General features: G+C 41.0%; 1 protein-coding gene across 5 annotated transcripts in view; it reads right to left on the reverse strand.

Moving 5' to 3' along the window:
* LOC132383862 (spectrin beta chain, non-erythrocytic 1-like) overlaps positions 1-12,820 on the reverse strand; it is a 319,162-nt gene that overhangs the window by 207,367 nt on the left and 98,975 nt on the right. For all 5 annotated transcript variants that reach the window (XM_059955064.1, XM_059955073.1, XM_059955068.1 and 2 more), the window contains exon 2: positions 1,962-2,158. In XM_059955064.1, the coding sequence (XP_059811047.1) occupies positions 1,962-2,112 (151 nt within the window). In that variant the 5' untranslated portion in view covers positions 2,113-2,158. The remainder of the gene's footprint in view (positions 1-1,961; positions 2,159-12,820) is intronic.

Genomic DNA, 12,820 nt, shown 5'->3' on the forward strand with positions numbered 1-12,820 from the left:
CAGGCCTTCTCATCACTGACATGCCGTTGGCAAACTCGATGATGTGATTGCTCTGGTGTTTGAGCATGTAGTCGGGCGAGAGCAATGGGGTCATCACATAGCACTGGGGATGATGGAGAGGGAGGAGCGGTTGTGCACCCTGACCATCGGAGGTCTGCTGGTTAAAAAGTCCATAGTGGTATATTTAGATTGAGGAGCAGGAGTTTGTTCACCAAGGTCTGTGGGACAATCGTGTTGAATGTTGAAATGGAATCCAGAGAGTGTTATTGAAGTATGCTTTGTTTTCTGGTGCGTCAGGGCCAGGCGCATGGCAGGTACTATAGCACCTGTTGTAGAGGGTTCTGCTGGTAAGGATAATTAACTGGGTGATATATAAAAATATTGGTGGGGTCAATGAAAAACACTGCTTCAAACATAACTTCCTACAGGTGATGTAGGTCTATTTGAGAAATGATGGAAGTGATGACCTTTACTCCTAAGTGCAACAGCAAGAATAAACACTAGATCAGCAACAGTGAAATTTATCACTTTCATTTGCTTTGTGCAGCATGGCATCGTACAAGAAGCCTTATAACTTTCAAATTTCCTGCAACCTGAAAAAAGTGGTTTTGAGTGATTGTACGGCAACAAAGACTTTTTTTTTGTTCTGTCACGTACACAGCCTAAGGTGGTGAATGGCCTCGCTGAAGCAAACCCCACACCACTTCAGAAAACAAATGCATCTCACAACTAGTTCATTATTTGCCTGAAAGGGTTCACGGGTTAGATTTGGGGTCGGTGGAGAGTGGTGGTTTGGGTGATTTTGATGTTTTTTGTAGGGCAAGGTAAGGAAGTGAAGGTTAAAAGGCAAGGTGAGACTAGTAAAATTATTGAGAAGAGCATGAAGACTTTGGATCAGGGTACGAGGGTCAGAATCCTGATGGATTGGCGCAGGAGGTTAGGGTTGTGATGATATTTGTCCAGCTGCTTCATCAAAGGCAACGTGGTTAGGCTGGCATAATTCAGCCTTATAGATCAATAATGTCTAATTTCATTAGTAATCACCATGTTACTTGACATACATATGCTGGAACAACTGCAAAGCTACAAATATTCATGATGGCTCTGAAGGTACTGTGGGAAATGTTGTGGGACGAAGACAAGTCATGAGTTCAAACATGCAAAAAAATCTCACTTATCCCAGGATCTCCCAAATATATTGATTTTGCTCACCCAGAGGTTCTTATCTTGTGCTTATACTCAAATAAAATTTTGCTTGCTGTACTCTACAGACTCCTGTAGAGTCATTGTTCTGCACTAGGAAAGCTGCTTCCAATTGCTTTTGACTGAAATGTCTATGTGCAAGTGATGGGTGAGAGTCAGACTGGATGTAGGTGGGATAGCTGATGCAGGTGAATAGCATGCAAATTAACTCACAGACTGGAGTTCTGTGCCACAGTCTATTTTAATGACACCAATACGCATGATCCCAGGAAGAATCAAAAGCAGATATTAATGGAATAGACACAATACATGGTAGGCATCATAACTTTGTTGATCTGGGTGAAGTGAATAGTCCAGATACTTTCAGTCTCAAATATACAGGCAGAACAAAAGCATAATAAAAAAAAACTTACCTTTTGCATGTCACTTAAAAATTGCCTTTGTCAATGATGACAGGAGCTTGCAAAACTTCTTGCAGTATTTGAATTACTACTAATCATGCAGAAAACTAATCATTCAAAGCAATTTTAAGTATGAATGCTGAAGTATAATATATGTAAATCTTTTTTATTTTTCTCTCAGGAGGGATTTTCTTTTCCTATTAACTACTACTCATTTCCTGAAAGAAATTACCTCCCTGTAGATGAAGGATATTCATCAAATAATTAAAAGATATGGAACATGAACCAAAATAGCTGAGAACATGAGCAATATCCAAACAAATTCTCAGAAAAGAAACTGGAGTTCAGACACCTTACCCGCAAGAGCTTTGATCCTGGAACGTTCAAACAATCTCGCCGAGCTGTTGTCATTATCGAGTTCACCTTCATCAGAGAGTTCCCACCGAGCATTGACGTGGCTATACTGCTGTTGAATCTCTACATTATCAAAATCTGTGGCCGATGTCATTGTGTTGCTTTTGCTGTCGTTTTCCTCTCTTTCTCATAAGGCCTATCTGTAAGGAAAAAAAGAATCCACTGTAACACATGTGAAGGGTTCCTTGAGAAAAGAAATCTAGCAGCAGGTTATGGGCTACATTTTGATCCCTACTACTTTGGGTAGCTTTGGCCAAAGATGGTACATTTCTTTTGACTGGAGACGTTCAGCTGTTGTGATAATAATGCACCAAGAATGGTGCAAGCATCTCTGGATATTTCACAACACACTCTGTCCAGTAGATGGAGGTCTTGCATGATCATATGTACTGTAAATTAGTGTCTAGCTATCGAATCAGCAATGTTCAACAGAGATATCACAGATAAACTGGTACATACAAGCTATTAATTGTCAAGTATATTCAAGCAAGTAAACAGAAGCTCTCCTCATTGCTATGTTTGTCAAAGTTTTATAAAATAATTAGTCTCAAAATTTATTTTCAGAGGATTTGTTTGAAGCTCAAGACTTGATCAAGATTAATTGATTCACAGCTGCGGAACAATATATTGTAGTTGCTAGGGTGACTTGCTCATCTGCATTTGTGCATCAAAATAAACTCATGGCACACATGTATTCTGACTGCTTGTAAAACACCAGCTGCGCTGGTCACGTGAGCTCACTGGTTTTGCTGTACTGGCCGCATGTGACTGTCACCTGACCACTACATTTAGACACAGTGCCAGTTGATGTACTTCCAGTGCTGAAAATGTCTTCAAGAAGGGGGCAGCAGCAGCATTTTATTAAATAACTCAAGTTCTGTTTCAGAATAGAACTAATCACAGCACAACAATTTTAACTTCAGTACTGTAAAATAAAATAGGAAACACTGAGGTGACTAGAACATAATCATTTACTTCTGCGCTTATTGGCTCAAAGTTGAGTTTCTACTACTGAAAAGTTTGATGTCAAAGTTGCCAGATTAGTGTAAGGTAATCAAGTTTCATTCTCATTTTGACGGAAATGAAAGGCTGTGATGCAGACCTACTCATTCAACTCTATAGTGGAATACTTTTGGTGACACCTTGGAAAGTCATCTACTCTTCCCAACTGCAGTAAGTTCATCTGGAGGAATTACCAGAAAGAAATTTAGGAAAGAACTCTGAAGTAAAATGATATTGCTAGTCAAAAATACAACATTTAAACTTTGCTTAGTGTTGCCAATTTCTTAAATTAATTATGACTCAGCACTTATTCCAGGAGATGATTCACTGAATCCATTCTTGTCACTTTATAAGGAGCTTGACTGAAAACATCATCAATTGACAGTAAAACTGTTATCAGGTGCTCAGGCCAACTTTTACATTTTGCTGCTCAGTGTTCAGAGGGCAGTTACAAAGCACAGTGCTCAAACCTACAAGTTAATCATATCTTGCAGCACTGGGAGAAATTGGATCTTTGTAGGAATCTATACAACACCAATTCAGAGCTCCACTGGGCAAATAATGATCCAGTGTACAACTATCTTCTCAGTGGCATCTTGAAACATGAGTATTTCTTTCATTTCTTTATCCAATTTTCACTGCCACACTGAGGCAAAGGTGAACTGTAATGTTTTCCTAGATTATTTGGGAGTGCAGGAGCAACATTCCTAGTAATAGAAATGTAATTTGTTGAATTAACATTGGTGAATTTTGAAAGCTGCAAAGCCAGGCTGCATCCTCTTTATAAAGAGAATAATGTTGATTGAATTAGATTAAGGAAAAAGGAGGGAAGATACAAGTAGTCAACTAAACAAATCAAAGTTGGCAACATAGACTGTAAACTGTAACTTAGACAATACTTTTTATATTCTAATCAAGGATGAATTTTAATTTCTTGATTTCAAAGTTAATCATTAAAGTTCTCCTACAATAGCCTACCTTTGCAGTATATGATGGGACAGTTAATTTGTTTCCTTTGAAGGTATAATTGGTGAGTACATTGTTTAAAATATCCACTGAAAGCAAGTTATGGTTCATTCGCACTGCATTGTTTGTGAACACAATAGAAGAAAGGCAAACACGAGGAAGTCTGCAGATGCTGGAAATCCAAACATCACACACAAAATGCTAGTGGAACACAGCAGGCCAGGCAGCATCTATAAGGAGAAGCACTGTCGACGTTTTGGGCCGAGACCCTTCGTCAGGACTAACTGAAAGAAGAGACAGTAAGAGATTTGAAAGTGAGAGGGGGAAGGGGAGATCCGAAATGATAGGGGAAGTCGGGGGGGGGGGGGGGGGGGAGGCATGAAGCTAAGAGCTGGGCAGTTGATTGGCAAAAGGGGTACAAGGCTAAAGAAAATTGGCAAAAGGGATACAAGGCATTGAAGGTGTCATTTCCAACCCTTCAGTTAGCAGAATTAAAGCAGAACTGAAAGCTAGAGCAAATAAGTAAATAAAATAAAGGCAAGACTCTTTCCAAATATTTTTTTGGCACTGAGGCATCATCCTCCCATTTCCAACCGTACCGCACAAGAACTTGTGTGGGAATGTTCCTGCATCTCACCTCCAGCCCTTTCCATACATCTACGATGATTAGATATACAAGTCAGTATGCACTGACATATACACTGCAGATAATCAATGGCTCAGTACAGAACAATGGGCTAACCAGCCACGTGTCCCATTCTACTTGTTAATGTGGTGCTCTCCAAGACTCCTTTGTGTAAGTAGATTTCTCTCAAAGGTCCACTGCATGGGTCAGATTTCTCTTGGATGCACCCAACGGGGTTTGGAAGTGCATGAAATAACAGCTGCTGGTCACGGCAAGGTAAGCAGGTGCACGTACTGCCAGAAGGCCAACAGGTTTCAACCAGACCAAGGGGGCTTTTTCATACATTCATGGTCGTCCAGCAGAGGAGATGTTTGATTTTCAATCAGCACCCCTGGGAACTGCCTGTGGAGCACAGAGTTCTGCTGTTTCAAACCACTAGAACAATTCTCTCCACACCTTCCATACACTGGTGTCTTGGAGCAGGAGATGTGGGAGGGTCTCTGACCATTTACAGCTTTGAGCTCAGAATGTGCTAGCAGGACCACACAGATTGGACTTCTTTTGCCATTATCAAAGTTGCTTATTGGTGCCAAGACACTTTACCAAATGGCTGTGTGGTCAATGAAAAAAAACAAATCAGATCCAGTATCTGCTGGACCAAAAGCTACTGTTATCTCATCGGGTAACTGAAGAGAGTACGCTGGTGTATGTCACAAGTTTAGAGCAGTTAAATGGAGGAGAAAGTGATGGATGAAATTCAAGCAACACACACAAGATGCTGGTGGAACGCAGCAGGCCAGGCAGCATCTATAGGAAGAAGTACAGTCGACATTTTGGGCCAAGACCCTTCATCAGAACTGAAAGAAGAGATACTAAGAGATTTGAAAGTGGAAGGGGGAGGAAGAGATGCAAAATGATAGGAAAAGACAGGAAGGGGAGGGATGAAGCTAAGAGCTGGAAAGGTAATTGGCAAAAGGGATACAGAGCTGGAGAAGGGAGAGGATCATGGGACGGGAGGTCTAGGGAGAAAGAACAGAGAAGGGGAGCACCAGAAGGAGATGGAGAACAGGCAAGGAGTGATTGTGAGAGGGACAGAGAGAGAAAAAAGGGAAAAAATAACAAACAAACAAACAAACAAATAAATAAATAAGGGATGTGGTAAGAAGGGGAGGAGGGACATTAACAGAAGTTAGAGAAATCATTGTTCATGCTATCAGGTTGCAGGCTACCTAGATGGAATGAAATGATGACCACTTTTAAACAGAGCATACAGTCTAGGAGGAAGGCCATGATCTCTATTGCTCAAAGCTAATCTGTCCATTACAGACACTATTCATTGCTGTCACTCTCCCCCAACCTCTCTCACTGCTTACTGCATTATCCTACACCATGCCCTGTTCTCCTATCTCCACAGGCACTGAGCCTTGATCACTTCTGATTGCTGAGAACTCTACTCTATGTCCAGCTTGAACAAGCCACTGAAATTTTCATTATGCCTTCTGACAGTTCAATAAACTGATTTAACCTTGCAGCTCAGCCCTCTATTTGTTTGCTTATTGGTGTCAAATTTGCAGTATCTTATTTATTCTTTCTTCTTTCTCTTCTAATATGTGTATATCTGTGCACTTATAATGTTACTGTGACACTGTAATTTCCTTTGGGATTAATGAAGTATCTGTCTATACTTTATTGACATATTAAGTGACAAATTGATTGTTACCATCTATTAGCTGTATATCATAACTGAGTAATTCTAAGTATTAATTATTTTAATTCTAAAAAGCTGTACCATGGAATGAATATATATATACACACATACATACACACACACACACATGCACTTCATACTGCATTACTCAATTGAAAGGTAGTAAAATAATTATCATCAGAGGATGCAGAATAATTAAAATTCTTCTAATTTCTACAATAGTCATGCAACTTGGAATGATTTAAATATTATTATAACTTTAAAATGCACACATTTTAAAAATATCTCTTCTTATAAATGACTAGTAAAGTCTACCTTGTAACAGTAGTGATGAATGAAATTCCAGGATTAAAAGAGGATTGCAACTCATTCCTATTGCCGGCATAGAGAAAGAGATATTGAAACCGTACAAACTACGTGGGATGGTTTGAATTCCTGAAGCAAAATTTCATTGGTAATTTTTATAATAGGGTGGGACATACTAGGCAGCTTAGTAATTATATCTGGTATATCGCAAGTACTGACTGCAAAAGATAATTACCCAAAGAATTATGTCAGGCAACTAGTTTTGCATTAAATGTCCCTTCCAAATGTTTATAAATATACTGAAGTGAAATAAAATAATAATAAACCACCAAGGAGCTGTCATAAATTATATTCTTTACCTTTATGTAAAAAGGTAAAGTTCTAAAACTGCTCCCATGACAAACAGCTATCGTAGGTTGATAATTATGTATTCTAGAACTAAAGTGTGTAGGAGTAAAGTAGTTCAAGGTTTCTAAGAAAGTGCTTAGAGGCGTGGTTCATTGATAAGAGTATCACTGAACTAACTGCCAATACACAATATCTGAAGTGACCAGCTGCTAAAGGACCACCACAATCCCAACACATTGTTAGAGTTGCATAGAAAGAAGACTGATCACCACATAGCTCCAACTCCTTCCAGTCCGAGAATTAGTGGTAGACTGATGGTGTCACACCAGCTGCGGAATTCCTGCCTCCTGACTTTAAATATCACACTTACTGCCATGTCAGCAACAGCTGCTAACTATCTCGGTCCTTGAACGTCAAACAGGGAAAGTCAACATTGGAACATTCATTCACTTGGTCACTCTCTAACTATGCAATGATTCACGCCTTGGTCATTTGCTTTCAGCAGTGGAGTTGGTAGTGTTATGTACCAATTTTACAAATCCACCTTAAAACAGCAAAGCACCTCCACTTCTTCAAAATTAATGAAAAGCTACTACTGTACTTCAGATTCTAAAATATTGGGGTTTTCAGTTCTTAATACTTGATCTCTAAACAGGTTTGCAATATCTACCACACACCTTTAATTGAAGGAAAATAAAGAGTCTTTGTTCACATATACACAGTAGGAAATGGACACTGGGGTGTTCTTAGTACTCAAATGAAGGTAACCACTTCAGAGGTTTGTCTCATCAAATCTGATGGGAACTGGTGAAAAAAATTACTCTCAGTGGGCCAATCTGTGAAAAGAGAATCCAAGGAATCATCATGATAAAGGCCATCAAGATTTTCCATTTTTGGCAAAATCAGAATCAGGTTTAATATCACCGGCATATTTTGTGAAATCTGATGTTTTGTGGTAGAAGTACATAATATATAAATATATTAAATTAAATAAGTGGTGAAAAAGAGAGGAAAAATAGTGTTCATGGATTCATTGTCCATTCAGAAATCTGATGGTGGAGGGGAAGAAGCTGTTCCTGAAACATTGAGTGTGTGTCTCCTTTGCGATAAAGCAATGAGAAGGGTATGTAATGGCTGATGGGGTCCTTAATGATGGATGCTGCCTTTGTGAGGCATCGCCTTTTGAAGATGTCCTCAATGCTGGGGAGGCTAGTGCCCATGATGGAGCTGGCAGAGTTTACAACTTTCTGCAGCTTATTTCAATCCTATGCAGTGGCCCCTCCATACCAGACAGATATGCAACTAGTTAGAATATTCTCTATGGTACATCTGTAGAAATCTTCTAGAGTCTTTGGTGATGTAGCAAATCTCAAAATCCAGCTGTGGTCATGCCTTCTTTGTAAGTGTAACAATATGTTGGGACCAGGATAGAGCTTAAGAGATGCTGACACCCAGGAACTTGAAAATGCTCACCCTTTCTATTGCAGATCCCACGATGACGACTGGTGCGTGTTCCATCGACTTCTCCTTCCTTAAGTCCACAATCAATTCCTTGCTCTTACTGACATTGGGTGCAAGGTTGTTATTATGACACCACTCCACCAGCCGACCTATCTTGTTCCTGTACTCCTCCTTGTCACTATCTGAAATTCTGCCAACAATAGTTGTGTCATCTGCAAACTTATAGATGGTGTTTGATCTCCGCCTAGTCACACATTCGTGGTGCAGAGAAAACAGCAATGGGATAAGGTGTGCACCCTTGAGGTGTGCCAGTGCTGACTGTCAGCAAGGAAGAGACATTATTTCTGATCTGCATTGACTGTGGTCTCTCGGTGAGAAAGTTAAGGATCTAGTTGCAGAGGGAGGTACAAAGGCTCATGATTTGGTGCTTGTTGATTAGAACTGAGGGTATGATGGTGTTGAATGCTGAGTTGTAGCCAGTAAACAGCAGCCTGGTGTAGGTATTGGTCTTGTCCAGGTGATCCGAGTGTATCCAGAGATACCGGCCACATGACAGATGCACTGTCACCTGGCTGGTTGGAGGACACACCACATGCCAATCAACATTTGGTCCCTCCCAACTAATCAGTGCACATCTAAATTATTGGTCACCTTAATTGGATTATCTCGCCCAGCCCCATGCTATAAAAGGTGAAACATGTGCCTGGCTCGGTCTCTCTTACAGACCACCTCATTGAAGGTAATTTCTTTGATTTATGCTTGGGAAGGTCTATCACTTGTCCTGGTAAGGGAGCCGCAGCTATCCAAGGTCAAAGGGGATAGCTGTCGTAGTGCTTTTCCCTTGTTCGTTGTATGTGTAACTGTACCCTGTCCCCACACTGCTTTCTGTGTATTGCACAGCCAACCCAAGCTTCCCCACACATGTTAAGCCTAAACTTTTTTTGTTAGTATATTGTAGTTGCTTGTATTGACCTGACTTCCCCTTGTAAATAAATTCCTTATTATTAAAACTGTGTGTGTCCAGGCCTCTACTGTTGAGACTCAAAGAACCAATTATTTTACATCACAACACCAAGGCTGAGTGGGATGCCAGTGAGATTACATCCACTGTAAACCTATTGTGGCAACAGGTAGATTGCAGCAGGACCAGGTCCTTGCTTAAGGAGGAGTTGATCCTAGCCATGACCAACTTCTCAATACACCGTCACAATAGGTATGTGTCACTGGGTGAGGCCATTCACCCTGCTCTTCTTGCACACTGGAACAATTTTCACCCTTTTGAAGCAGGTGGTAACCTTTGACTGTAGCTGTAAGAGATTGAAGATGTCCTTGAACACTCCCATCAGTTGGTTGGCAAAGGTTTTCAGAGCCCTACCAGGTACACTATTGGGGCCTGATGCCTTGTGAGGGTTCATCCCCTTGAAAGATGTTCTGATGTCAGCCTCTGAGACAGAAATCACAGGATCACCAGATGCTACAGGGATTCACACAGGTGTAATTTTATTCTCCCTTCCAAAGCGTGCATAAAAAGTATTGTGCTCATCTGGGAGTGAAGATTCACTGCCATTCATTTGCGTTTTAGGAAGTAATGATCTGCAACTCCAGACACATCTGTTGTGCATTGGATTCTATCTCTAACAGCAATTGGAATTGTTTTTACACTCTTAACATAGCCTTCCATAGGTCATACCTGGACTTCATGTAGAGTTCTAGATTGCATAGTCATTGATTACAGCAGATTTTTAAATTTTATTTATTATTCTCTAGGTCAGTGCTCTGGATGTACCTGTTTTTGGATTAGTTATAACTTTAGTAAGTCATCCCTGTGAAAATGAACGTCTTTCTTGTTTAACCAAGCAATTAACTTGGTTTTATTTAGTTCTACCAATCTGAGACAAATATGTGGCTTACTAAGCCACTTCAGAGGGCAATAAATATTCAGAAGGTAACTGTTAATATACAAGTCAGACCAGGTAGTGATGGTAGGCTTCCTTTGCAAACAACCTTTCTTTATACCACGAACCTCTACCATTAACTGAGGGGTCCGTGGACCCCAGGTTGGAAACCCCTGACCTCGAGTGTTTCAGGCTTTTACAACTGAACTGCTTTAATGCTCCCTCAGAATTGTCATTCCAGATATTTTAAATATAATATTTCAAATAACCATGATAAGACTTAAATTCACCTTCCCTGAATTGATCCTTCCATGAGTAGGGATTACTGTACAGTTGCGGTCATTGCTGTAAAATAAACTTGTCATGGGCTTTCATAAGCTGTCACCTGAAATCATGGACAATAGATTTACTGAATCTGAAGGGAATCTAATGACAGCACCAATCTTAAAAAAAAAAGCTGCTTACGTTGAAAGATGAGGCTTTGCAGAACAAACATGCATTGATGTGCTTAGAATCTAAAATACTTATGACTCACAAAGGTTATTCATCCTGGTGTATTTCATCCATAATATGCTTTTTTTAAGTCATTCCATCACCTTTAGCAGCCTACTTCAAGCCCTGAGTTTTCTCCCTGGGAAGACTTGCACCCTAAACGTAACTTTTAGTAGTTTGAACCTCTTCTTTTCATCAACCAATAAACTTTGCAACCTGGGTATTTGTGCAATGAAAAATTGTTGCTCAGATTTTGAAGACCAAAACTCATAAGCTGTGTCTGCTGTAATCCTACCAATCATTAACTAAATGACAGAAATCAAGTGATATGTGTGTGTCAAGCCAGCATTTTGTATTCACACACGTTAAGAAGAAGAGTTAAATCATTTTGTATTGTTTCATGGTTATTTTGGATCTTCTCTGCTTCCTTTTCTTGGTCCATTCATCTTTGTGATGCACATGAAGAGTGCACTGTTCTTGGATGAGAAACCGAAGTGCTGGTTTGTTTTTGAGCTCCTTGCAATACCAGCCTGTAACAACTGCCAAAGAGAGTCAAGGAGAAGCATTCAAAACCCTGCTGTGTGTTACAAGCAACACACACAAAAAGCTGGTCGAACACAGCAAGCCGGGCAGCATCTATGGGAAGAAGTACAGTTGACATTTCAGAACAAGACCCTTCATCAGGTCTAATTGAAAGAAGAGATAGTAAGAGATTTGAAAGTGGGAGGGGGAGATCCGAAATGATAGGATAAATGAGAGAGAGGGATGAAGCTAAGAGCTGGAAAGTTGATTGGCAAAAGGGATGCACAGCTGCAGAAGGGAAAGGATCATGGGACGGGAGGTCTAGGGAGAAAGAAAGGGGGAAGGGAGCACCAGAGGGAGATGCAGAGCAGGCAAGGGGTGATTGTGAGAGGGACAGGGAGAGAAAAAAGAGAGAAAAGAAAAAAGGGAGAGGGTAAGAAAGGGAGGAAGGTCATTAATGAAAGTTAGAGAAATCAATGTTCATGCCATCAGGTTGGAGGCTACCCAAACGGAATAAGTTGTTCCTCTGACCTGAGTGTGGCTTCATCTTGACAGTAGAGGAGGCCATGGATAGACATATTCCCTTCCCACCAATCTCCCTCCCAGCACTTATCCTTGTAAGTGGAACAAGTGCTACACCTGCCCTTGCACTTCCCTCCCTCACAGCCATTCAGGGCCCCACACAGTCCTTCCAGGTGAGGCGACACTTCACCTGTGAGTCAGCTGGTGTGGTAAACTGCGTCCGGTGCTCCCAGTGTGGCCTTTTATATACTGGTGATACCCGATGCAGACTGGGAGACCGTTTCACTGAACACCTACGCTCAGTCTGCCAGAAAAAGCAGGATCTCCCAGTGGCCACACATTTTAGTTCCACATCCCATTCCCATTCTGATATGTCTATCCATGGCCTCCTCTACTGTCCAACCTGATGGCATGAACATTGATTTTTTTAACTTTCATTAATGCTCTTCCTCCCCTTCTTACCCTCTCCCTTTTTTCTTTTCTGTTTTTTCTCTCTCTGCCCCTCTCACAATCACTCCTTGCCTGCTCTGCATCTCCCTCTGGTGATCCCCTCCCCCTTTCTTTCTCCCCAGGCCTCCCATCCCATGATCCTCTCCCTTCTCCAGCTCTGTATCCCTTTTGTCAATCAAATTTCCAGCTTAGCTTCACCCCTCCCCCTCCTGTCTTCTCCTATCATTTTGATTCTCCCCCTCCCCCTCTCAAATCTCTTATCTCTTCTTTCAAGTTAGTCCTGACAAAGGGTCTCGGCCTGAAACGTTGACTGTGCTCCTTCCCATAGATGCTGCCTGGCCTGTATTCCACCAGCATTTTGTATGCATTGCTTGAATTTCCAGCATCTGCAGATTTCCTCGTGTCTGTGCATTACAATCTTCTTTACGTGACCAGTCAACTACCCTGCATCACTACCTTCCTTGCCGTCCAATCCCACCAGCTTTGCACACACTTTTAATGGTTT

Source organism: Hypanus sabinus, chromosome 2, assembly GCF_030144855.1.
Source record: "Hypanus sabinus isolate sHypSab1 chromosome 2, sHypSab1.hap1, whole genome shotgun sequence".
NCBI lineage: Eukaryota > Metazoa > Chordata > Chondrichthyes > Myliobatiformes > Dasyatidae > Hypanus > Hypanus sabinus.